The 25,650-nt window shown below is 40.2% G+C and overlaps 1 protein-coding gene across 12 annotated transcripts in view; it reads left to right on the plus strand.

Annotated features, from left to right (window-relative positions):
• Positions 1 to 25,236, plus strand: part of CBFB (core-binding factor subunit beta) — a 77,223-nt gene extending 51,987 nt beyond the window's left edge. For 5 of the 12 annotated variants that reach the window (XR_012429012.1, XM_045382352.3, XM_045382354.3 and 2 more), the window contains 2 exons: positions 5,623 to 5,749; positions 22,880 to 25,236. Coding sequence is in view for 10 of the 12 variants with exons in the window: in XM_045382352.3 (XP_045238287.1) it covers positions 5,623 to 5,749; positions 22,880 to 22,902 (150 nt within the window). In the remaining 2 variants the exon portion in view is untranslated. Of the gene's footprint in view, positions 1 to 5,622; positions 5,750 to 22,311; positions 22,435 to 22,879 lie in introns of all 12 variants that reach the window. The other 7 variants (XR_012429013.1, XM_045382351.3, XM_015443043.4 and 4 more) reach the window with 2 other exon arrangements.
• The last annotated feature ends 414 nt before the right edge of the window (positions 25,237 to 25,650 follow it).

Here is a 25,650-nt window from a genome sequence, read left to right on the forward strand (position 1 = left end):
TGCAACCTCCGGCTTCTGGGTTCAAGCCATTCTCCTGCCTCAGCCTCCCGAATAACTGAGATTACAGGCACCCTCCATCACGCCCAGCTAACTTTTGTATTTTTAGTAGAGACAGGGTTTCACCGTGTTGGCCACACTGGTCTCGAACTCCTGACCTCAGGTGATCTGCCACACTTGGTTTTTTAATATAATTCTCTAAAAACTTGAAAAACATGAAAATTTTGGTACTTCACCATTGAGTAATCAGAGATTTCCAACTAATTTTAAATAAAATGTTACTACAAAGACTCATTTACCAAAAGAAGGTCAATATTATTATAGGAACTAGGTTGTTTAGCATAGTTCTTCAAGTTTTTTATAAATCCAGTGTGTACTGTCATGAGATTATTTTTTTAATTCATCGTTAGCTTTGTCACAATTCTACAGTTCAGTTACTTTAACTATGGATATATAAAGATATTTGTTAAGTTATATAAACTATAACTTTTTTTTTTTTTTTTTTTTTGAGACGGAGTCTTGCTCTGTCGCCCAGGCTGGAGTGCAGTGGCATGATCTCGGCTCACTGCAAGCTCCACCTCCCGGGTTCACGCCATTCTCCTGCCTAGCCTCCCCAGTAGCTGGGACTATAGGCGCCCGCCACCACGCCCAGCTAATTTTTTGTATTTTTGGTAGAGACGGGGTTTCACCGTGTTAGCCAGGATGGTCTTGATCTCCTGACCTCATGATTCACCTGCCTCAGCCTCCCAAAGTGCTGGGATTACAGGTGTGAGCCACCATGCCTGGCCTATATAAACTATAACTTCTAAATGATAGAATGTTTCATTTCTTTGGATGCAGTTATAAATTACATGTGTACCACTACTAGTTCCTAGTAAATTTCTAATTCAATGAGAATGTTATTTTTTATACAGTGTGTTCCACCATTTGTATTATCAATGTAAGCCAATAATTTTATCTTCATTGTGGTACTTTTTAAATGACTTTGTTTTGGCAATCACAAAATGATATTTCACCTTCAGTATAATGACCCTGCAAAGTTTTATTTGATTCCATGATTGGATTAGAAAAATTGAACCGTTATTGGAATTGATGAATTTTCTATTTGAAGTACCTGATGACACTGCTGTAAAATTAGTGTCTTTTTGTTTGCAAGGTTTTTCTGTTCATGAAGCAACATATAAACAGCTTTACTTTTTACATATACAAAAAAATGTGGGTGAAATTAATTTGGAAGAGTCATTTAAGTGAAAAGTTAGGCTCTACAGATTGATACGTTAAATGTACCGTTTGCAGCTGCACATACTGATTGTCTTTTATGTAAATACTGATGCTTCTTCAGCAGATTTATTTCTTTTGGTTTTCATGTGATCAGTGATATCATTCTGGTCCCCAAAGAGAATAGTAAAGGTCGATATTTTGTGCAAATGAGATGTTCATCGTCAACTTTCTTGGAAACAAATTTGATTCTTAATTTTTTAATTAAGCATGAACTTCTAGTTTTTAACCTCTGCTGCAGAAAGGTAAGTGTTACCAAACTGTAAAATATATATAGTTGTAGATTTAGGCAATAAATAAAGACACAATTTAAATACAGTGAAGAGAAAATTAGTACAACAAGAGTGGTCAGAATATTTTGTGTATGCTCTATGACAGAACTGCTAAGCCTTTATTTTCCACGTGGATTTCATTTACACCCAACCATGTTTTATGATGACCCCACCTGGCTACATTATGCAGATTGTGGTATAGACTTTGGAATAACAGACTAGTAGTATAACAAGTGGCTGGTGGGGACAGGAGAATTGAAAACCTTATCCCACCCGAACCTGAATGGAGTTAGTTGTTCCTAGCCATTTGAGCCTACTTTGTGGGTGAGCACGTGGTTTTTATTAGCAGATGCCCTTTATGCTGTCCTTGAAAGGGAGGTGTTAGATTGCAGCAGGAAAGGATCAGGATAATACTGGTAATTGCTGATTGTCTTTCCATTTTACCATTTTTTAAAGTGTGAATTCTATTCACTGCACATACATCTCACTTGTCATTAGAAAATACCAAGACAAGCTGGTCACGGTGGCTTATGCCTGTGATCCGAGCACTTTGGGAGGTGGAGGCAGGAGAATCACTTGATACCAGGAGTTCAAGACCAGCCTGGGCAACACAGCGAGACCCCATCTCTATATAAAAAATTTTAAAAATTAGCTCTGGTGGCACACACCTATAGTTCCTGCTACTTGGGAGCCTGAGGCAGGAGGATCACTTGAGCCTGGGAGGTTGAGGCTGTGATGAGCTGTTATCATGCCACTGCACTCCAGCCTGAGCTTAAGAGCGAGACCCCTTCTCTAAAAAAAAGAGGAAAGAAAAGATCAAAACAGAAGATGAAACAAGAAAGTGAGGGCTACCAAATATCTCCTGGCTTATTTTGCTGCAAATATTAATAATAATACTTTTTATTCTTTTTTTGAAATGGAGTTTCGCTCTTGTTGCCCAGGCTGGAGTGCAATGGTGTGATCTCAGCTCACTGCAGCCTCCGCCTCCTGGGTTCAAGTGATTCTTCTGCCTCAGCCTCCTGAGTAGCTGGGATTACAGGGGCCTGCCACCATGCCTGGGTAATTTTTTGTATTTGTTTTTTAGTAGAGACAGGGTTCACCATGTTGGCCAGGCTGGTTTCTTGAACTCCCAACCTCAGGTGATCCACCGGCCTTGGCCTCCCAAAGTGCTTGAGCTTACAGGTGTGAGCCACCATGCCAGGCCCACAGTTTTTTCCTGTCATGAGCACATGTGTCCTTGTTGATACCTAAGTGTATAGAAAGCCCTGGGAAATTTGGAACAGCATTATTTTGTGGATACCTCTGGCTTATATAGTATGTCATGAGAATATAGTAGGTCCATGTCATGATGTTCAGTCAAATGTTTGAATTACATCTTTCCATTCTGTTTACGTTATAGACATTGTCACTGAAAATTTGGAGTATTAGAAAACCCCACTGACAGTGACAAATAAAGGATTTATCACACAGAACAAGATATCCAGCAGTACACAGTCCAGGCCTGGTATAGCACTTAATTATGTTATCAGTGGCCCGAGGCCTTTTTTTTTTTGGACCCTGACATGATATAAGGTCTCTTAGTCTTGCTGCTGTAGCATGCTCACTGTGTGACTATGTCCTCATTATTATGTTTGCAAGATGGCTGCTGCCTCTCTGAACACTGCATCAGTTCCTAAGAAGGTAGAATGGTGAAATGTCTCAAACTTTCTTGGAAGCCCCATTAGGTGACTTATGTTTCTGTGTCATTGGCTACAACTGAGTTACGTGGCCACCCCTTGCTGCAGTGAATCTAGGAAAGTGAGTAGTATTGATGACTTTTCTGGTATTGTTTTGGATCTTTTAGTTTCTTCAAGTGTACCATCAAAAATCCTACTATTCTGACCAGGCGCAGTGGCTCACGCCTGTAAGCCCAGGATTTTGGGAGGCAAAGACAGGCAAATCACTTGAGGTCAGGAGTTCAAGACCAGCCGGCCATGGTGGCGCGCACCTGTAGTCCCAGCTACTCAGGAGGCTGAGGCAGGAGAATTGCTTGAACTTGCGTGGTTGCAGTGAGCAGAGAACACACCGCTGCACTCCAGCCCGGGCAACAGAGTGAGACTCTGTCTCAGAAAAAAAAAATCTAGTTTTCAGAAGTGTGTGACGGCAAAGGCCAGGCATCCTAGGCTGTACACAGTAAGGGAGCTCTTTTAAGTTGGGGGCATCGTGGTCAGATTGTGCTTTAAAGGCATACTCCGATGGCTGTGTGGTAGATTGGGTTGAGGGGTGACCAAATGGAAGCAAGGAGAGACTGTTGAGGAGACTTTTGCAATGGTCTAAGTGAGATTTTTAGGGGCCTGAACTAGGAAACTTTTTATAGGAATGAAGAGGAGACTGAAGATTCCAAAATATGTAGGACATCAAGTGGGTAGGACTCAGTGGTTGGTTGACTGTAGAGACAAGGAGAGAGTGAAGAAGAGTCAGATGATGGCTCAGGTTTCTAGCAGAAAAAAAAAAAAATGGTGCCACCAACAGAGACCAAAAAAGAGTAGAGGAGAAAGTTTAAGTTGGTTACCTTTTTAGACACAATGAGTCCTGAGGTATATGGGTTTCTTTCATGTGCAGATCTTTTTCTTTTTTTTTTTTTTTTTTGAGACGGAGTCTCGCTCTGTCTCCCAGGCTGGAGTGCAGTGGCGCGATCTCGGCTCACTGCAAGCTCCGCCTCCCGGGTTCACGCCATTCTCCTGCCTCAGCCTCCCGAGTAGCTGGGACTACAGGCGCCCACAACCGCGCCCGGCTAATTTTTTGTATTTTTAGTAGAGACGGGGTTTCACCGTGGTCTCGATCTCCTGACCTTGTGATCCGCCCGCCTCGGCCTCCCAAAGTGCTGGGATTACAGGCGTGAGCCACCGCGCCCGGCTCATGTGCAGATCTTTAGCCAGTAACTGGGAAAAGACAGATTCGTTATATGTTAACAAATATATTTTCCTTAATAATTTCCCTTGAGATTTTTATTTGCTTTTTGTTGTCCAGAAGTTTCCAACATTTGTGTAGTCAGTGCTGTTCATCTTCATTTATATTTCTGGCTTTAGTTCATAGAGCCTTTCTTTTCCCCAAATGATAGAAGTATTTACCACATTTTTTTCTTGTTCTTCTCTGCCTTAAATGTTGATTGATCAGGATTTTATTTTGATGAGTAGGATTAAGTAAGTAAAGAAAACGGAAGAGCATTTTCAATTGTTAGAATATGATTAACATGACTTCGTTTCCAAGGTGTAGTATAAAATATGAAATACTGAATTTTTCTTTTAAAAGTACCTCTGACATTTTTTTTTAAATGCTGTTGATGTTTCAGAAATACTCTGCTGTTTGTTTCTGTCAGAATTAAAAAGGCTGGACAAGGTGGCTTGCACCTGTAATCCCAGCACTTAGGGAGGCCGAGACGAGGATCTCTTGAGGCCAGGAGTTTGACACCAGCCTGGTCAACATAGCAAGACCCAGTATCTACAAAAACTAAAAAAAAAAATTAACCAGGCGCAGTGGTGCGTGCCTGTATTCCCAGCTGCTTGGGAGGCTGAGGCAGGAGAATTGGTGTAATGGGGTTAAGCCTTGGATTTTCAGGTTGTGGTGAGCCGTGATTCCACCACTGCACTTGTACTCCAGCCTGAGTAACAGAGTGGTACGCTGTTTTTTGTTTGTTTGTTTTTATTTTCTTTTCCTTTTTTTTGAGACAGGGTTTCGCTCTTGTTGCCTAGGCTGGAGTGCGGTGGCGCAATATTGGCACACTGTAACCTCCGCCTCCCGGGTTTTAAGCTATTCTCCTGCCTCAGCCTCCCAAGTAGCTGGGTTTACAAGCATGCGCCACAACATCCAGTTAATTACTGTATTTTTAGTAGAGATGGGGTTTCACCATGTTGGTCAGGCTGGTCTCAAACTCCTGACCTCAAGTGATCTGCCCGCCTTGGCCTCCCAAAGTGCTGGGATTACAGGCGTGAGCCATTGTGCCCAGCCGCTGTTTCAGGAAAAAAAAAAAACACCCCAGATCTTGTATTTTTTTTATAAATCAAAATTAAAATAGGTATTTCATGTATTCTGACAGCAGGAGGATGCATTAGCACAACAGGCCTTTGAAGAGGCTCGGAGAAGGACACGCGAATTTGAAGATAGAGACAGGTCTCATCGGGAGGAAATGGAGGTGAGAGTTTCACAGCTGCTGGCAGTAACTGGTTAGTACTTTCCCCCAAACTCTCAGGCTGTGTTTGTGATGTTTGTGCATAATGCTTTTTAATGGTTTAATTTTGTCTTTTCTTTTTAAAAAGTTGTATTCTCTGACTTTGTATTTATTAAATGTAATTGCTGTAAAGAAATTTATTCTAATATTAAGGTTGTACATCAATTCCTCATTCATTGATCTTCATAAAAATCATTTACTATAATAAGGTGTATTTTCTCTTAATTCATTTACCCAAAATCTCACCTATTTTTTTTTCTTGTTTTTCAAATTATTTGTAAAAACTGGCTTATATTAACATAGACTGCATATTTTTAGAACATTATTAAAACTCTTTGGAGTAATATTACTTTCCATTTTCCTATGAATATTTATCTTGATTTTGTAGCTATAATTGTCGGTCATTTGTGTGATTTTTAAAGGAAAATTTAATATTTTCAAACTATTACAAAGAACGGAATTAACAAACTTTCTTTTAACCTTTCAATTGGAAAATACGGAAACAGAAATCAACATTAACAAATCTGTAGCTTCCTTTGCTGGTTTACTTAGGACAAATTATTAAAAATAATAATAATAAATCTATAGCTGAATGAATTATTGTAAGGCTAACATCCTTACAACTGCAGTTTGGTCAAAAAATAAAACTTCGAGCCTGAGCAACTCTGTCTCTATAAAAAGTAAGAAAATTACCTGGGTGTGGTGGCACATGCCTGTAGCTTTAGTCACTTGGTAGGCCAAGGTAGGAGAATCACTTGAGCCATGGAGTTTGAGGTTACAGTGAGCAGTAATTGTGCCCCTGTATTCCAGCCTGGATGACAGAGTGAGATCCTGCCTCTAGAAAATAAATAAATAAAACATAAATAAAACTTTGACAGCTACCCTAGCAGCCCCTTCCATATATACATCTGATCATGACTTTCTCATGATTTCTGCTCAAAAGTAATCATTATTTCGATTTTTTTTTTTTTTTTTTTTTTTGAGATGGAATCTTCCTTTGTTGCCCAGGCTGGAGTATAGTGGCATGATCTCAGCTCACTGCAGCCTCTACCTCCCAGGTTCAAGTGATTCTCCTGCCTGAGCATCCTGAATAGCTGGGATTACAGGTGCACACCACCACGCCCAGCTAATTTGTGTATTTTTAGTAGAGGCAGGGTTTCACCATGTTGGTCAGGCTGGTCTCAGACTCCTGACCTCATGATCCACCTGCCTGGGCCTCCCAAAGTGCTGGGATTACAGGCGTGAACCACTGCATCCAGCCCATTATTTCAATTTTTTTTTTTTTTTTTTTTGAGATGGAGTCTCCCTCTGTCGCCCAGGCTGGAGTGCAGTGGCGAGATCTCAGCTCACTGCAAGCTCTGCCTCCTGGGTTCATGCCATTCTCCTGCCTCAGCCTCCAGAGTAGGTGGGACTACAGGCGCCTGCCACCATGCCCGGCTAATTTTTTGTATTTTTAGTAGAGATGGGGTTTCATCGTGTTAGCCAAGATGGTCTCGATCTCCTGACCTCATGATCTGCCCACCTCGGCCTCCCAAAGTGCTGCGATTACAGGCATGAGCCACCGCGGCTGGCCTATTTCAATTTTTATAGTTATTTTGTTTGTTTGTTTGTTTGTTTGTTTGTTTTGAGACGGAGTCTTGCTCTGTCACCTAGGCTGGAGTGCAGTGGCCGGATCTCAGCTCACTGCAAGCTCCGCCTCCCGGGTTTACACCTATTCTCCTGCCTCAGCCTTCCGAGTAGCTGGGACTACAGGCGCCCGCCACCTCCCCTGGCTAGTTTTTTGTATTTTTTAGTAGAGACGGGGTTTCACCGGGTTAGCCAGGATGGTCTCTATCTCCTGACCTCGTGATCCACCCGTCTTGGCCTCCCAAAGTGCTGGGATTACACGCTTGAGCCACCGCGTCCGGCCTATAGTTAATTTCTTGTATTTCTTTAGTTTTAGTACCCATTGAAGTTTAGTCTTGCCCAGTTTTAAAATTTGATCTTTTTTCCCCCGCTTTTTTAAATCTACCATGTTGGTTTCTGAATTTTGATGTGTCTTTTAATTGACAATGGAATTTTAACCTTTTTTACACAAAATTGTACCCTGCTTTAAGCAGACCTCAATTACAAAAATTAATATTCAAAGTATATACAAATTGTTCAGAAATACAGATTTTCTTTAAAAAGTATATTCTAGGGCCAGGTGCCATGGCTCACACTTTTAATCCCAGCACTTTGGGAGGCTGAGGCGGGAGGATTGCTTGAGGCTGGGAATTTGAGACCATCTTGGGCAAAATAGCAAGCTCCCATCTTTGCAAAATATAAAAAATTAGCCAGCATAGTGGCACATGCCTGTCGTCCTAGCTACTCAGGAGGCTGAGGCAAGAGGGTAGCTTGAGCCTAGGAGCTTAAGGCTGCAGGAGCTATGATCATGCCACTGTACTCCAGCCTGGATGACAGAGCAGAACCCTACCTCAAAAAAAAAAAAAAAAAAAGGCTGGGCGCGGTGGCTCAAGCCTGTAATCCCAGCACTTTGGGAGGCCGAGACGGTGGATCACGAGGTCAGAAGATCGAGACCATCATGGCTAACACGGTGAAACTCCGTCTCTACTAAAAAATACAAAAAACTAGCCGGGCGAGGTGGCGGGTGCCTATAGTCCCAGCTACTCGGAAGGCTGAGGCAGGAGAATAGGTGTAAACCCAGGAGGCGGAGCTTGCAGTGAGCTGAGATCCGGCCACTGCACTCCAGCCTGGGCGACAGAGCGAGACTCTGTCTCAAAAAAAAAAAAAAAAAAGTATATTCTAGCAAAAATAATCAAGATAAGAACTAATGTGTTTGAAGAAGAATGTCAGATGTTACTGTATATTATGCTTCAAGTTTATAAACTTTGTATCAACATGAACATTTCATACAAGAATAGAAAAAGCACACATTCATCTTTGGTAATCAAAACACATTAAAATATAATTACAGTACATCAACTAAATAGAACCATTTCAGGTGTTAAAAATCAATATTATGTACCTAAGATTGTTAAATTCATGTCCTACATACTTTTGGAATCTACAGATAGTAGAATAGTGGTTGCCAGGGGAAATGGGAGTTAGTTATTTAAAGGATATAAAGTTTCAGTTTTGCAAGATGAAGAGAGTTCTAGTTGGTTGCACAACAGTGTGAATGTACTTAACACTACTGAATGTATGCTTTAAAAATGGCTAAGATGGTAAGTTTTATGATACATATATTTTACCACTTTTTTAAAGTTTTAAAGTCAATGTTACATAATGAAGAAAATTTGTGGGTTTTTTCCAAGCACAAAATTATATGTACACTATTATTTAAATTAAGGTGTGTGTGTGTGTGTGGACAGACAGTGGCTAAGAGCCCAGACTCTACAGCCAGACAGAAGTCTGAATCTGGCTCTGTCATTTACTTTGTCAGCTTGGACAGCTTACTTCACTTTTCTATGACTGAGGTTCCTCATCTACAGAATAGGTGTAATAATCCTGCCTGTCATATGGTCATTGTGAGGATTTTAAATGAGTAGATACATGTGAAACCACTTTGAGTATGTGCCACTGACTAGGTGTCGTGCTATTATTATTGTTAATATTATTTAAAGTACTACATAAAATTTCTGGTTGTGTGTTAAAATATATTTACTAAGAATACATTTAAAAATCAAGCCTATTTAGTGTTTAGTGTATGAAATAAATTGTGTGTGTGTGTGTGTGTATGTGTGATGGAGTCTCACTCTGTCGCCCAGGCTGGAGTGCAGTGGCACAATGTCGGCTCACCGCAACCTCTGCCTCCCGGGTTCAAGCGATGATCCTGCCTCAGTCTCCTGAGTAGCTGGGATTACAGGTTCCCACCACCACACCTGGCTAATTTTTGTATTTTTAGTAGAGACGAGGTTTCACCATGTGGCCAGGCTGGTCTCAAACTCCTGACCTCAGGTGATCTACCTGCCTCAGCCTCCCAAAGTGCTGGAATTACAGGAGTGAGCTGCCATGCCCAGCCTTGAAATAAAATTTAGTATCTTTTTTTGTGGGGGGGAGATAGGGTCTCACTCTGTTGCCCAGGCTGGAGTGCAGTGGTGCGAACACGACTCACTGTAGCCTCAACCTCCTGGGCTCAAGCGGTTCTCCCTCCTTGATCTCCCAAAGTGCTGGGATTACTGGTGTGAACCACTGCACACAGCCTAAAATTTAGTATCTTTTAGTGATTGCTAGATCTCTTTGTCAGTGAGTTAGTTAATCTAATGGGCTGATAGCAGCTGAGGATGTCCCCGAGAATACTTGTTAGCTGAGGGAAGAAAATGGAGGGATATATGTGATATATTTGTTTTCTTTGATGCTGTTATAATTCTTGTGATTTTCATATGTGAATACAAGACTTCCACACCATGCCCTTTCATTCTATATCTGTAAAATTTAGAAGCTTTAAAATGTATAATATACATTTTTTGTAATTCTGAACCTTTTTGCTCATGCCATTTGTTCCCTGATGTAGAATGTTCTTTTCTGTCCGTCAAGGCCCAACCTGAATGTTGTCGTTAAATGTCAGACCTTTCTCAGTCTTCTTAATCATAATCATAAAGCCCTTCCACTCTGTAGCACTTTTTATTTCTACTACAACATGTTGAAACAATTATAAACATTAGTGCCCTCCACTTTATGGCAATCCCATGAGATGGAGCCCCTGATTTTTGTGTCTTCCACATTACCTACCACAATGCTTTGTACACTGCTTAGTTGTTCATTGTATCTTCAAAAAACAGCCCCTATCCTGACTGTCTGAAAACTAGAATTATAGGAGAGCCTGCTAGGATAGTTCAAGTAGGTAATACATATTGATGGTGTCGGGAAAGATTCTAAATATAATCTGTTGGTTTATATTAACTAGTTAAGTAAAGTAATAAACCCCAAGTGTGTTGGGCTGTATTCTGCATTAGGGACTGAGAAATATATAGATTAAAATGCATTGTTTCTATCTTTGATCAACTCTCAGTCTTGAGGGAAAATGATGGATAAACAGATCATTGCAGTGTACTTTTGCAACCACCGTACACAATGGAGGTTCAAAAAGGGGACAGCGGCAGTGTAGAGGAAGCTTAAGTCTGCCTCTGCTTGGGAGATTCACAGGATAGTACATTTAGAGGGATTTGAAGGAAGAATGTGTTTTGCTAGCTGGACAAGTTGGGGAAAGCATTCTGGGCAGGACAAACAGTGTATGCAAAGGCATGGAGGAGTAAGAGAGCCTGCCAAGTCAGAGAGTGTGATTGGTCAGTATTTCTGGAGCAAGCTAACATGGCCTTAAATGAATATAGGAATCATTTTCTAAAAAGTGCTCTTCAGCTGTATTATATTTGGAGATTAACTATTTGACAATTAATGGAACAACTATTGAAAGCTTTTGTATATATTTTGCTTTACGTAAAACTCTAGATTAATTGACTAAGAATTGTCTCTTCTAAATTGCAGTGGCTCACACCTTTAATCTCAGCACCTTGGGAGGCTGAGGGAGGATTGCTTGAGCCCAGGAGTTCAAGACCAGCCTGGGCAACATAGCAAGACTTTGTCTTTATAAAAAATTTAAAAACTAGCTGGGCATGGTAGCGTGTGCCTGTGTTCCCAGCTACTTGGGAGGCTAGGTGGGAGATCGCTTGAGCCCAGGAGGTCAAGGCTATAGTGAACTATGACTGTGACACTGCACTCCAGCCTGGGCAACAGGTCAAGACCCTGTCTCCCCGACCTCACAAAAAAAAAATTAAATAAATACATGGTTAATTTGATTTTTCTAATTTAAAATGTTGGAAGTATATTTTGGTATGTGAGTTTATATGTATATATGAACAGAAATATAGTCTGTTGATAGAAATGTCACATAATTTCTTGCTCAGATAGATTGTTTCTACTTGTTTTTTGGTCAGTGATTGAGAGCATGGGCTTTGTAGTCAGGCCTAGTTGAGATTCCTGCTCTATCACTTGCCTCGAGCCCTAATTTTCTCACAGAAATTGAGTATTAAATGGGAAAATGCTTGTAAAGCACTTAGTATGATGGTTGGTATGTGTATGCCTACAGTAAATAATAACTCTAAAGTACTTCTTTAGCACTAAAAGCTCCACCATAATGCTGGTTCCAGTTAATTGAATTATTCGGCTAACAAGAACATCCTTTTAGTTCTCTGAAGTGTTTCAGAGCACTTTCCCTGCATTATGACCTAGAGCATAGAGAAAACAGTTACATTTTCATCAATGATTTAAGATCCTGTAGTCCCTTATGGCAGTAATTTAAAACATCAGTTCTTGTAGAGAACTGTCATCTAGAAAATTGGGCTGGAATCTGATTCCAGCACATGCACTGGCAATCACATAGTGGAATTTGGGATTTGTGTGTCTTTTGGCACTTTGTGTGTATGTATTTTGCTTCTCTTTTTTTTTCCATCCATAAAAAATTCCTAATGTCAGCTTATTTTCTTGCAGTTTACCTTTTTTTCCCTAAAAAGAGAATATCGGAGAAAAATGTTATTTCCCCTCTGTAATTCAGGTATCTTTAGAGATTCAAACGTCATCTAATCTAACATTATTACAGTTGATGAAACTGAGAATCTCCAAAAAATTAATTGACTTGCTCTCCCTCAAATATTTGGTTAATGGAAGAAAAAGTGAGTATTTAAACCAGTTTCCTAACCAGGAGGCCTGCACAAATACAGCTTAGTGCTGGCAAATTAATTTCCACACCACCCATAAAGATGCTTAAGCCAAAAAATAAAATCTGCCAGGAGGGATTAAGAACCGTTTTGCCTGGAATAGAAAAGGCTGAGGCAGAAAAGAATAATAATGGTTCTAGTGGGTGGTCCTGATGCCTGGCTGGAGAGGAGGGCCAGAGAACAGTGGTAACTCGTGGGTGGCAGCAACTCAGTAAACGGCCTGTGGAAGCTTGAGATCCTGGCAGCACAGAGGCTTAGGGATGTCCTCCACTGTTTGGATAACCTCTGAGGCCTCCAGCCCTGCCATTCTAAACTTGTAACAGTGGTGCTCCTGAGTATTTAATCTATGTGTAAGGTTAAGATTACTAAGAGGGGGAAGTAGAACTCCAAGTGGTTGGTGGCCCAAGGGGTTTTAATTTTCACCAGTGTCTTTTAACCTGAAACTAATTCTAAAATTCCTTGAGCATGCTTCCATTTCACCATGTGTAAAATTTAGAAAGTTTTCAATCCTTCATGATAGGATTTAGTGTTTTCTTTTTCTCATTTTTCTGGAAAAGCCTATTTCAGTAGTACAATATTTTCGTTACCTTTCAGAGGTAATGGCAGATTATCATTAATTTGAAATGAGAAACTATAGTGAAATGCAGAAGCATTGTTTATGTTAGTAACCTTTACCAAATACTCTTAAATCACTGATATACATTAAAATGATATACACAAGGTACAGAATACTGTGTATAATATCTTACTCTCTGGGTATTTTTCTTACTCCATGGGTGATTTTTGTTTGAATGTGCATAGTCATTCTCTAGTAGGATATGTAAGAAACTGGAACTAGAAACTATGGGGGAGAACCAGATATCTGGGGGACAAAATAAGCAAATTATTATTTTTCACTGTATATCTTCTATACCTTATGAATTTTGTATCATTAATTACCTATTTAGAAAAAAAAAACAGAATTTGCTTTTAGTATTACACAGAATAATGAAAACAGAAGATTCTAGACCTTGCTATCTATATTCTCTGGCATATAGGCTGTTTTTATGTGAAACCCTTCCTTCATTTGAAATTGTATACAGAGCCCCACTGTATAAAATAATTTTTTTTAAAGGCACTGCTCTGGGCAAAGCCAGGGTAGGGATTGTTCTGGTGTCCCTCCGGTGTCCCTGGGGGTGTTTTTATGGAACCCAGTGGGTGGCAGAACATAACGAGGACTCTGGATGTAGTGGAATGAGCACAAGGTTTTGCATCCCGGCTCCACTACTTGTTGCCACATAGCTTTGAGAAGGTTGCTTATTCTCATTGAGCCTCATCACTAAAACCTCCCTCCCAGGTTGTCTCAGAGCTCAGTATCTGAGGCTTAGAATGGGGACTCAGTGGAAGCCAGTTTCTTTACCCCTCCTTTCTGTGCACTTGGATCACAACATATCTGGAGTGGCAGGAAAGCAGTAAAAGTAGTCATGTCCTAACTTTAGATTTCGAAAGTCAAAGATACTATTTTGCCAAGCTATTTTAGATTATGGTGTTTTTTGTTTGGTGGATTGGTTGGTTTGGTTTTTGAAACAACCAGTAAAGGATTTTGGACTTTTCTTGGCTCTGTTGGAGGCTACCAGTTACTCTGGGGGTTGAGTAGTGACTAGAAGTGGGTATGAAAAGAACTTCCCACATTCTGGTAATGTTAGTTCTTGACCTGGATACTAGTTAGGTGGGTGTGTTCGCTTTGTGAAAATTCATCATTACACACTTAACAATTTGGGCACTATTCTGTACTTGTATAAAAAGAAGGCTTTTAAAAAGAAAAAATAATCACAGACGTTACTTTTGTGAAATGTTGTCCATTGGCATCTGTTGCCATATAGAAGCATCCTAGTGCCTTTTCTGAGAATCCTTCCTTGATCTGAAAATGTTGACATGTTTCCCATGGCCTTTCTTTTTGGGGTATATATGTCTATAACTAATTCAGATGTCTTTTGTGAAGGAAGATTGAGGTTAATAAAAGACAGATTTCACGCTCTGATCATAGTTAAGTTGGAAAGATAGCAACTTGTACACTAGTCTCTGTTTCTAGAGACTGCCTTCAACTTTATTGGCCTCTTGACCTAAAACTGTGATATAGCACTCTTGGCTTTTAACTCAGCTCCAAGGTGACAGGGTGCTTAAAGATATCTTCTCTATTATCTTAAAAATGCCTACATTTGGTTAGATTATAAAGTGGCAGCAAATAAATGGTTGTCTTTAATGTCAGAGAATGGGTAAATTATTGTTTATCCTACTATAAGCAATTTTAATACAATTCAAATCATAGGAGAATTTTATGTGGATACTATTTGGAAATAAAAACAGGCAAAAAGTTTTATGTGGTTTTTGTATTTGTATTTTGCATAGTTTTGGGGCCTTCAATTCTGTGTGGTCCAAGAAAAAAATCTCAGCCTCTATTTATTTTAAATTTGCAAAGACTTCAGTTTTCAAATTATTTAACTCTATTCTTTCTTGTGTATGGACAAATCAACATGAGAACATGTCTGTACTAGGCCTTCCTGGGATTGTGTTTTGGGTAATGGCAATAGATGAGAATGAACTGGGAGTATGAACTCAGACTGAGAATGAGAATCGGAAGAGGATTAATGAACGAGGAAAAGGATACAAAATCTGACTTCCCCCACTACCAGAGGAAGAGAGTCTTGGTTTTCTATCAGAGGAGCTATAGACTTTATTAAGATTTATTTTGTTTTAGCCTTGTTTTAGTTTCTAAAACTTACTCTATCTGCAGGATATGGATTTTTCAACATTTGAGTAGTTATTTGAAAAGTTCATAAATGTAAATGCGAAGTGATGAGCAACTTTATTATAATAACAGCATCATGAGTGCATCCTATATGCCAGGCAGTAAATACATTATAATTTTGTCTTTATATTTGCTTTTTAAATGCTCTTGTAAGTTACATCTTCATTTTGAGGAACCGAAGTTAAGAGAGGATAAGAAACTTGCCTAAGGTCACATAGCTAAAGTGATAGAGCCATCGTGGTCCAAGCCCAGAAATGTAAATTCCCACTATTTCATTTTAAAATGTTACTTTATATTTAAAATTTTCCTTAGGTTGCATACTTTGTAAGAACTACATTTTTTGACGTGCCTGTTGGACCAGCTCTCGCAGACTGCTTATCTGACAGATGTTTATAGTTGGCTGCTGACCTTTTTTTAACCTTTTAAAAATTTTTTTTTAATTTAACTTTACGTTCTGGGATACATGTGCAGAATGTGCAGGTTTGTTACATAGGTATACCTGTGCCATGGTGGTTTGCTGCACCTATCAACCCATCATCTAGGTTTTTGTTGTTGTTGTTGTTGTTGTTTTGAGAGAGAGTTTCACTTTTGTTGCCCAGGCCAGAGTGCAATGGCACGATCTCGGCTCACCACAACCTCCACTTCCCGGGTTCAGGCGATTCCCCTGCCTCAGCCTCCCGATCATCTAGGTTTTAAACCCTGCATGCATTAGGTATTTTTCCTGATGCTCTCCTTCCCCTTCCCCCCGACCCCTCGATAGGCCCCTGTGTGTGATGTTCCCCTCCCTGTGTCCATGTGTTCTAATTGTTCAACTCCCACTTATGAGTGTGAGCATGCAGTATTTGGTTTTCTGTTCCTGTGTTAATTTGCTGAGAATGATGGCTTCCAGCTTCATCCATGTCCCTGCAAAGGACATGAACTCAATTCTTTTTTATGGCTGCTTTTTAACCTTTTTAATGAGTTTGGGGAAAGTGCGTTCCTTTCTCTCATGTTGGGACTTAAAATTTGTGCTTTGAGGCCAGGCGCGGTGGCTCACGCCTGTAATCGCAGCACTTTGGGAGGCCGAGGTGGGCGGATCATGAGGTCAGGAGATGGAGACCATCTTGGCTAACATGGTAAATAAAACCCCATCTCTACTAAAAATACAAAAAATTAGCCGGGTATGGTGGCAGGCGCCTGTAGTCCTAGCTACTCGGGAGGCTGAGTCAGGAGAAAGGCGTGAACCCAGGAGGGGTCGCTTGCAGTGAGCCGAGATCGCGCCACTGCACTCCAGCCTGGGCGACAGAGCGAGACTCCGTCTCCAAAAAAAAAAAAAAAAATTGTGCTGTGCGTCTCCTCCAGACTTAGCAATAGGGAGAACTAGCAGTGACTAAGGAGGCTGACATTAATGCCAATTGTAAGTTAAAGGCTCATCTTTTCCATAGGTCTCATTCTGTGTTCTAACTCTGCCTCCAACCATGTTACTTAGGGGAAATCACTTAACCTTAATCTTAGGCTGTCATCTGCACAGTGAGAGTTGAATTAGATCTCTCAAGTACTTTGCCACTCTAAAACTCTATAATTCTATGTTCAGAATTTTGTTTTTCTCCCTTCCTTCCCCCTGAATTTCATTTATTTATTTGTTTGTTTATTTTGAGATAAAGTCTCACTCTGCTTCCCAGGCTGGAGTGCAGTGGCCGGATCTCAGCTCACTGAAACCTCTGCCTCCTGGGTTCAGGTGATTCTCCTGCCTCAGCCTCCCGAGTAGCTGGGATTACAGGTGCACACCACCATGCCTGAGTAATTGTTGTATTTTTAGTAGAGATGGGGTTTCACCATGTTGGCCAGGCTGATCTCGAACTCCTCACCTCAGGTGATCTGCCCGCCTCGGCCTCCCAAAGTGTGGGGATTACAGGCGTGAGCCGAGTGTTGCAGTCTTACAGCTCACTGCAGCCGTAATATCCTGGGCTCAAGCAATTCATGCCTCAGCCTTCCAAGTAGCTGGAATTCCAGCCATGTGCTACCATGCCCAGCTAACTTTTGAAAATTATTTGTAGGGGCAGGATCTCACTGTGTCACTCAGGCTGGTCTTGAACTTCTGGGATCAAGTAATTGTTCCACCTCAGACTCCGAAAGTGCTGTAAACTGTAGGCATGAGCCACCACGCCCAGCCGTTCTTTTAGCCAGGTATCAAACATAAAGTGAATACTGCAGTATCTGGACATAGTACACACTCAATAAAATGTAGTTGTTGTTGTTAGGGGATTTTCCCATGAAGAGTTTTCAGCAATTTTTTTTTTTTTTTTTTTTTGAGATTTCAATATTAAAAGAATGGAGATCAACCAAGAAATTTTCTTCATTCTGGATACCCCCTCCTCGTGGCTGTTTCTGCATAGCTCTGGCCAGTAGGGAAAACTCAAGCTGCTAGTGTCTGTTCTTTCATCTCATTTGGAGTCATCTCATGACTACCTCCTAGCAACTCTATTTGCCTTGTTCCTGGGAGATGATATACTGAGAGAAAACAGGAGAGCAACTGGTAGTAAGAGATCTGTAGCACAAAATGTTGAGATTAATTCTTCATAAATACTAAGAACAGATTTGTGTTCTGAAATCAGACTCATGGATGTGTGCTTTATATTAAAACTCCAATTCTGAAATAACTTATTAAAAGGTTAGAATCAAGGGCCTATGACTAAGGAGAAGGAAACTAGAAATTACAAACTTTATGCTTTTAGGATGATGGAGTTCAGAGTTTCCTTGCCATCATGTAGTATAGTTTATTTACCCATAGAGGAAATCCTTCAAAAACATCCAGCCTTCATTAGAAAACTGCCACAGTAAGAAGTCCTGCTTCTTAAGGCAGCTGCTTATTCAGCTGTTAAGTTCTAGTCCTATGGAAGCTATTTTACTGAACCTAAATCTGTGTCTGTATTTGTTTCCTTCATATGACAGTCAATACATCTTCCCTTCTAGCATTAAATGTCCTCCCAGATATCTCATTCTTCCCTCTTCTCTCATTTGTACTGTTAGACTTCTTCCCTCTTTTTTTTTTTTTTGAGAGATGGGGATCTCACTATGTTGCCCAGGCTGGTCTTAAACTCCAGGGCTCAAGCAGTCCTCCCACCTCAGCCTCCAGAGTGCTGGGATTTACTAGCATGAGGCACCATGCCCCCGGGCCCCTCCTTTTTGTTCCTACTCTTGACTCTTCATCACAGTGTCTTTCCTTACATCTTCCTCAGTGCCTTCACAATGTAAATAGAAACGAAACCCAAAAATAATAGCAAAACAACTTTTCTTTACTCCTGTTCTCTGTGCTTTTATCAAAAATGTAATATTTTAAACAAATCCATGGCTATTTCTGTGCAGCTGTGACGAGTAGGGAAAACTCCAGCTGCTGATGACTGTTCTTTGTCATATATTTGGAGTAATCCTGTTATTATTAAAATAATTCGAAAATTACTTTTGCCCCAAGACACAAAAGCTGAAATACTCTTTTCACAAAGTATTGTTGGTAGGTTAGTAGTGATTTGTACATATATAATTAGGATTGATTTTTTCTCAGTGTTTCTTCATTGCTCAGCCCCTTTCTAACCTTCATTGACTGAAAGCAGATGCTTATATCACCATCTCTGATTTTGCAGAATTGATCTGTCCTTACACTACGTTTAGCATTGATTGTGTATGGAACATAAATTGCTTTTCTCATGCATATGTATTCCGCAACTCTTTCGGTCTGTGATTATGCACTATAACCTATTTAATTGAAAAGAATGTGCTAAAATTTAGTCATTGTCCATTCTGCTTACAAAAGCAGTTAAAACATGCTAGAGAAATATATCAAAATTTTAAGAAAGAGGCCGGGTTTGGTGGCTCACGCCTGTAAATTCCAGTACTTTGAGAAGCCGAGGCAGGCGGATCACCTGAGGTCAGGAGTTCAAAATCAGCGTGGCCAACATGGTGAAACCCTGTTTCTACTTAAAAAAAAAATTAGTTGGTCATGGTAGCACATGCCAGCTTCTCAGGAGGCTGAGGCATGAGAATTGCTTGAACCTGGGAGGCTGAGGTTACATACAGTGAGTTGAGATCAGGCCATTGCACTCCAGCCTGGGCAACAAGCGTGAAATTCTGTCTCAAAAAAAAAAGGCTGGGCGCGGTGACTCACGCCTGTAATCCCAGCACTTTGGGAGGCTGAGGAGGGCTGACCACCATCATGGCAAACATAGTGAAACCCCATCTCTACTAAAATACAAAAAATTAGCCAGGCGTGGTGGTGCATGCCTGTAGTTCCAGCTACTTAGGAGGCTGAGGCAGGGGAATTGCTTAAACCCAGGAGGCGGAGGTTATGGTGTGCCAAGATTGTGCCACTACACTCCAGCCTGGCGACAGAGGAAAGCTTTTTGCTCAAACAACTGGTAAAATGGAGTTGCCGTTATCTAACATAGGAAAACTCTTGCTACTTGGGAAGGTGAGGCAGGAGGACTTGAGCCCAGGAGTTGGAGGCTGTAGGGTGCTGTGTTTGTGCCTGTGAATAGCCCCTGCACTCCGGCCTGGGCAGCACTGCAAGACCTCATCTCTTTTTTTGTTTTTTGTCTTTCGTTTGTTTGTTTGTTTTTGTTTTTTTTGGTTTTTTTTGAGACAGAGTTTCAACTCTGTTGGCCAGGCTGCAGTGTAACGGCGCAATCTCGGCTCACCACAACCTCCGCCTCCCAGGTTCAAGCGATTCTCCTGCCTCAACCTCCCGAGTATCTGGGGTTACAGGTGCCCACGACCACACCCAGCTAATTTTTGTATTTTAATAGAGATGGGGTTTTGCCATGTTGGCCAGGCTGGTGTCGAACTCCTGACCTCAGGTGATCTGCCCACCTTGACCTCCCAAAGTGCTGGGATTACAGGCATGAGCCACTGTGCCCAGCCGACGTCATCTCTTAAAAAAAATTAGTTCAGCCGGGCATGGTGGCTCATGCCTGTAATCCTAGCACTTTGGGGAGACTGATGTGGGTGGATCACTTGAGCCCAGGAGTTTGAGACCAGCCTGGCCAACATGGCAAAACCCCATCTCTACTAAAAATATTTTTTAAATTAGCCAGGTGTAGTGGTGCACGCCTATAATCCCAGCTACTCTGGAGGCTGGGCAGGAGAATGACTTGAACCTGGGAGGCGGAGGTTGCAGTGAGCTGAGATTGCACTACTGCACTCCAGCCTGGGGAACAGAGAAGACTCTGTCTCAAAATAATAATAATAATATTTCCACTTTCATGGAAAGTACTTAGTATAGATTCTGGATACAAACAGATGTTTGTGCTTGGCCAACATTTGGAGGCAGTAAAGAAAACTTACAGAATAACCACATACTATAATTTGAGAAGTAAACTATGTATATATATATAGTCTCCCTATTAAGTAATTTACCTAAGTGGTTTAAATAGGAATGTTTACTCTAAAGTGAATCTTGAAATCTCGGTGTTTATAATTGTCAAGCCTCTTTTTTTATAAAACAGAGGTGTGTGATCAACAGGGAGTTTTTTTTTTTTTTTTTCTAATTTTTATGTCATAGACCTAGTGAAGCTTCTTAATTGTTAAATATTGTTATAACAATATATCTGGGCCAGGCACGGTGGCTCACACCTGTAATCCCAGCACTTTGGGAGGCCGAGGTGGGAGGATCACGAGGTCAGGAGATCGAGACCATCCTGGCTAACATGGTGAAACCCCGTCTCTACTAAAAATATAAAAAATTAGCCGGGTGTGGTGGTAGGCGCCTGTAGTCCCAGCTACTTGGGCAGCTGAGGCAGGAGAATGGCGTGAACCCAGGAGGCGGAGCTTGCAGTGAACCAAGATGGCACCACTGCACTCCAGCCTGGGCGACAGAGCGAGACTCCGTCTCAAAAAAAAAAAAAAAAAAAATCTGGGTGGTACATGGTGACTCACACCTGTAATTCCAGCATTTTGGGAGGCCAAGACAGGCAGATGGCTTGAGCCCAGAAGTTCAAGACCAGCCCCGTCTACATGGTGAAACCCTGTCTCTACAAAGAATACAAAATTTAGCCAGGTGTGGTGGCGTGTGCCTGTGGTCCCAGCTACTCAGGAGGCTGAGGTGGGAGGATTGCTTGAGCCCGGGAGGCAGAAGTTGCAGTCAGCAGAGATTGTGCCATTGCACTCCAGCCTGGGCAATAGAGTGAGACCCTGTCTCAAAAAAACAACAAACAAACAAAAAATACATCTGGGGCCAGGCGCGGTGGCTCACACCTGTAATCCCAGCACTTTGGGAGGCCAAGGCAGGCAGATCACCTGAGGTCGGGAGTTCGAGACCAGCCTGACCAACATGGAGAAACCCCGTCTCTACTAATAGTAAACTACAAAATTAGCCGGGCGTGGTGGCGCATGCCTTTAATCACAGCTACTGAGGAGGCTGAGGCAGGAGAATCGCTGGAACCGGGGAGGCGAGGTTGCAGTGAGTGGAGATTGCGCCATTGCACTCCAGCCCGGGCAACAAGAGTAAAACTCCGTCTCAAAAAAAAAAAAAATCTGGGAATATAAGTACACCAAGGACTCTAATTTTATATTTCTATTTTTAACATACGAGACAATACCTTATCCATAATAAAGTGCTACAGTTTTCAGTCATATAATTAGTGGAACATATATTTCTCTGTGACTTAGTTTTTTTATTTGTAAATAGAGATAAATAATAGCACTTATGTCATAGGTTGTTGGGAGGGATTAAATTAGTTCTAGCCACATCCTATGGCATGTGCCTATAGTTCTAGTTACTTGGGAGGCTGAGTGAGACAGGAAGATTGGTTGAGCCCAGGAGTTTGAGGCTGTAATTTGCTATGTTCTTACCTGTGAATAGCCACTGTAGTCCAGCCCAGGCAACATAGCAAGACCTCATCTCTCTAAAAAATGATTTAATTAATGGAAAGTACTTAGAACAGTGCCTGCAGACAGCTGATACTCAATAAATGTCAGCTGTTACTAAAAGGAAGAGTTTGCTTCTAAGGCACTTGGCTAATGTGTTAAATACTCTTTTTTCCAAAACTGCAAATATAGATTTGTTGTTGGTTTTTTTTGTTTTTTGTTTTTTGTTTTTTTGAGATGGAACCTCACTCGTGTCATCCAGGCTGGAGTGCAGTGGTGTGATCTCAGCTCATGGCAACCTCCACCTCCCAGGTTCAAGGGATTCTCGTGCCTCAACCTCCCAAGCAGCTGGGATTACAGGTGCCTGCCACCATGTCTGGCTAATTTTTTTGTATTTTTCATAGAGACAGGGTTTCACCATTTTGGCCAGGCTGGTCTCAAACTCCTGACCTCAAATGATCTGCCCACCTCAGCCTCCCAAAGTCCTGGGATTACAGGCGTGAGCCACTGAGCCCAGCGCTAGATTCGTTCTTCTTTTATATGCAGTACATATTTATGGTGATTGTCTTTTGAATAAAAATGATTTTTATTCTTGATTGTTAAGGAAACTTTAGTAAAATATGTCAGACTATTTTAATTGTTTTTTTGTTTTGTTTTGTTTTTTGCCTGTTACATGTTGAATATATTGGTTGAAAACTTTTTAGTTATGAAGTTTTTCTATGTGCTACTGTCTTGTATTTTATATATCTAGCATTTTTATTGTCGAAACACTTTTTGACCCCAAATTATGATTTTGTCATTGCAGGCAAGAAGACAACAAGACCCTAGTCCTGGTTCCAATTTAGGTGGTGGTGATGACCTCAAACTTCGTTAATTAATAGCACAGCAGATGTGTGCCACCCATCTTTACATAGACATTGCTTCTAGTTGGCAGAAATAATTGATTAAAAGACCAGAAACTGTGATAACTGGAGGTACTGCGGTCTGTTTCTCAACCTTAGGCAGTAATAGACATCACAAACTGCCATGGTTTTGCACTATGATTATACCTGCATTTCTGATTTTTTAAGCATGTAGCCAGTAATAATTTGAAGTTTTTTTTCTATGCAAGCTTACCTTGTTGGCATTATTTTAGGGAGTTAAAACTATCTACTTGTAAAGCTCCTTTACTTCCACTTTAATTTAAAAGTTCATGTCATTTAAAAACAGTTCAAGAAACTAAAATTATATCAGAGGGTTTTCTCTAATCATTTTTTCTAATTTTTTTTTGTACTTCTAGATGTTTTGGTTATACAGCTTCATTTTAGATAAGCATTCTTGTTTTTTGTTTTGTTTGCCCCATTTCCTTTTGTGTTTTTATAGTCTATAGCATTTTAAAACTGCTGATGTTTGCATTATTTACAGGCTAAAAACCTAGTAGCATAGAGCTGTCTGCCACAGCCTTCTGACAAAGTTTACAGTTATTAAAGTTGCAGTATCCTTTTAAATGCTAGTAATCAGCACTCTGTCTTTCTTTCTTTCTTTCTTTCTTTTTTTAATAGAGACAGGGTCTCACAGTGTTGCCCAGGTCTCGAACTCCTGGCATCAAGCGATCCTCCTGCGTCAGCGTCCCAGAGTACTGGGATTACAGGCTCTTTATTTTTAAACATAGAAGTTTTAAATTGGTATTAACTCTGTACTCTGCCCCAGATTGTTTTAGCTTCTGTTCTGTAATCATGAGTTTGGTTGGAGATATTCTCTATAGATGATCTTCTACTGAAATGCCTAAAGAAGTCACAGGCTGGCTTCTGTTTTATTCAGGGATTTTTTTAAAAAGTCAATCAGAAAAGGGATACTGGAGCTTCTTCATGTATGTAACAGCATATTAAACTGGAGACAGTGATGAATCAGCTACAAAGGTAATACTATATTAAAATCATGTTTAAGATAGCTGCTTTTATGTGTATTTTATATTGCATGCTTTTGTAAAAACATGCTGGGTGATGATGAAAGATTAGTTTTAGAGAGAAAATGTTCATCTGTGCAGAGGATACATTTTCTTCCATTAATTCTGGAAAAAACATTCACAGTTATATATATGGTATTTTGCAAAAGGACTATTAATAGAACCTTTCAAGATAAATTAATGTAAGAATATTTTTTAAATAGGCTTACTGTCAAACTGAGTGCAACTTTTTTTTTTAGATACAGACTGGAAAAAAGTGCTAAGTCATTTGGCACCTCTTTACAAATATTTTTCATGGTCACATTTATTAAATGTTACTACATTTCTGAATTTTTGAAAAATGTATTTTATCATAAAATGGCATTATTTTAAAGGGTGAAAAACTGACACAGTCAATTCAGAAAATGAACTGAAGTCTGAATAAGGTCATTGCATTTAAAAAGCATATAACTGTACTTGATTGATGAGGGAGGTGTTACTTTCATTGTATATAGGTCTTATTTCATAAACAGATATCCTGTATCAGAATAAAAATATTTGTTATATATTTGAAGTCATGCATGGTAAGAAGTGTGTTTAAATTGTTATAAACAATAATGCATCATTAAAGGCCATGCTGATCTTGCATAACTATAAGTACTATGAATGAATTTGGTTGGTTTTGGTGGTGTACAGCTCACATGTTTACACACTCAGTGCCCTAATTTGCCCTGAGGGAATTGCTTTTTAAGTGATCCTTACAGTGGTGTTTTATGTTACTTTATTACAGAGCTCCTTGGTTTTTTATTTCTGCAGTTAAATTTTTTTAAATAACATGATGATGGTACATTTTCCTCTGTTGTCTAGCTAAGGGCTTTCAGTCCACCAGTAAATAAGATCAAATGCTATTAAATGTTCCTATTACCATCCTTCTGTAAATACTGGATTTTCCTGTCATTTAGCACCGTGCTGCTTCTGTCTGTCTTAATGCTGGCATTAAGATGATGAGCCCTTTTTCTCCAGTAGTACAGGCTTTGAAAACTACTTCTATTAAGTTATTGATGCAGTTTGATATTTTTTCATAATCTGTATTTAAACAAAATTACATCATTGCATCATCTTTTCTAAATTCATCTCCATTAAAACTTGCCTTAAGCTACCAGATTGCTTTTGCCTCCATTAGCCATACTGTGTGTTTGTTTAATTTACTTTCACAATAAACTTCTGTGTAGTAAAAACAGGGTCTTGGCTCTTTACTGACCTAACCCAGTGATTTCTAAGAAAGCAACAACAGTGGCATCTAGTGGTAATTTCTGTTGATTCCAAAGAAGACTACTTTAAATATAGATGTCACAAGGTATACAAATCCCCCAGTATCTATTTGGTTTTCAAAAAATCTGGCATGATTTACCCATCCTGTGAGATACGACCATAATAGTGATAGTTGGGAGGAAGAATTTTAAATTACACATCCAAATTAGTTCCATCTTTCAAGCTAGTTGTTTTGGAAATATACAGCCATTTTGATTGTGCTGGTGTTATATCAAACATTCTTAAGACAGAAAAGCCCTTTTCTTTGGAAGTATACCTTAAGATTGACCCGTAATAAACAGATTTACTCATTAACCACCAGACTTACTGCAAATGACAAA

This window comes from Macaca fascicularis, chromosome 20 (genome assembly GCF_037993035.2).
Source record: "Macaca fascicularis isolate 582-1 chromosome 20, T2T-MFA8v1.1".
NCBI classification, from domain to species: Eukaryota; Metazoa; Chordata; class Mammalia; order Primates; family Cercopithecidae; genus Macaca; species Macaca fascicularis.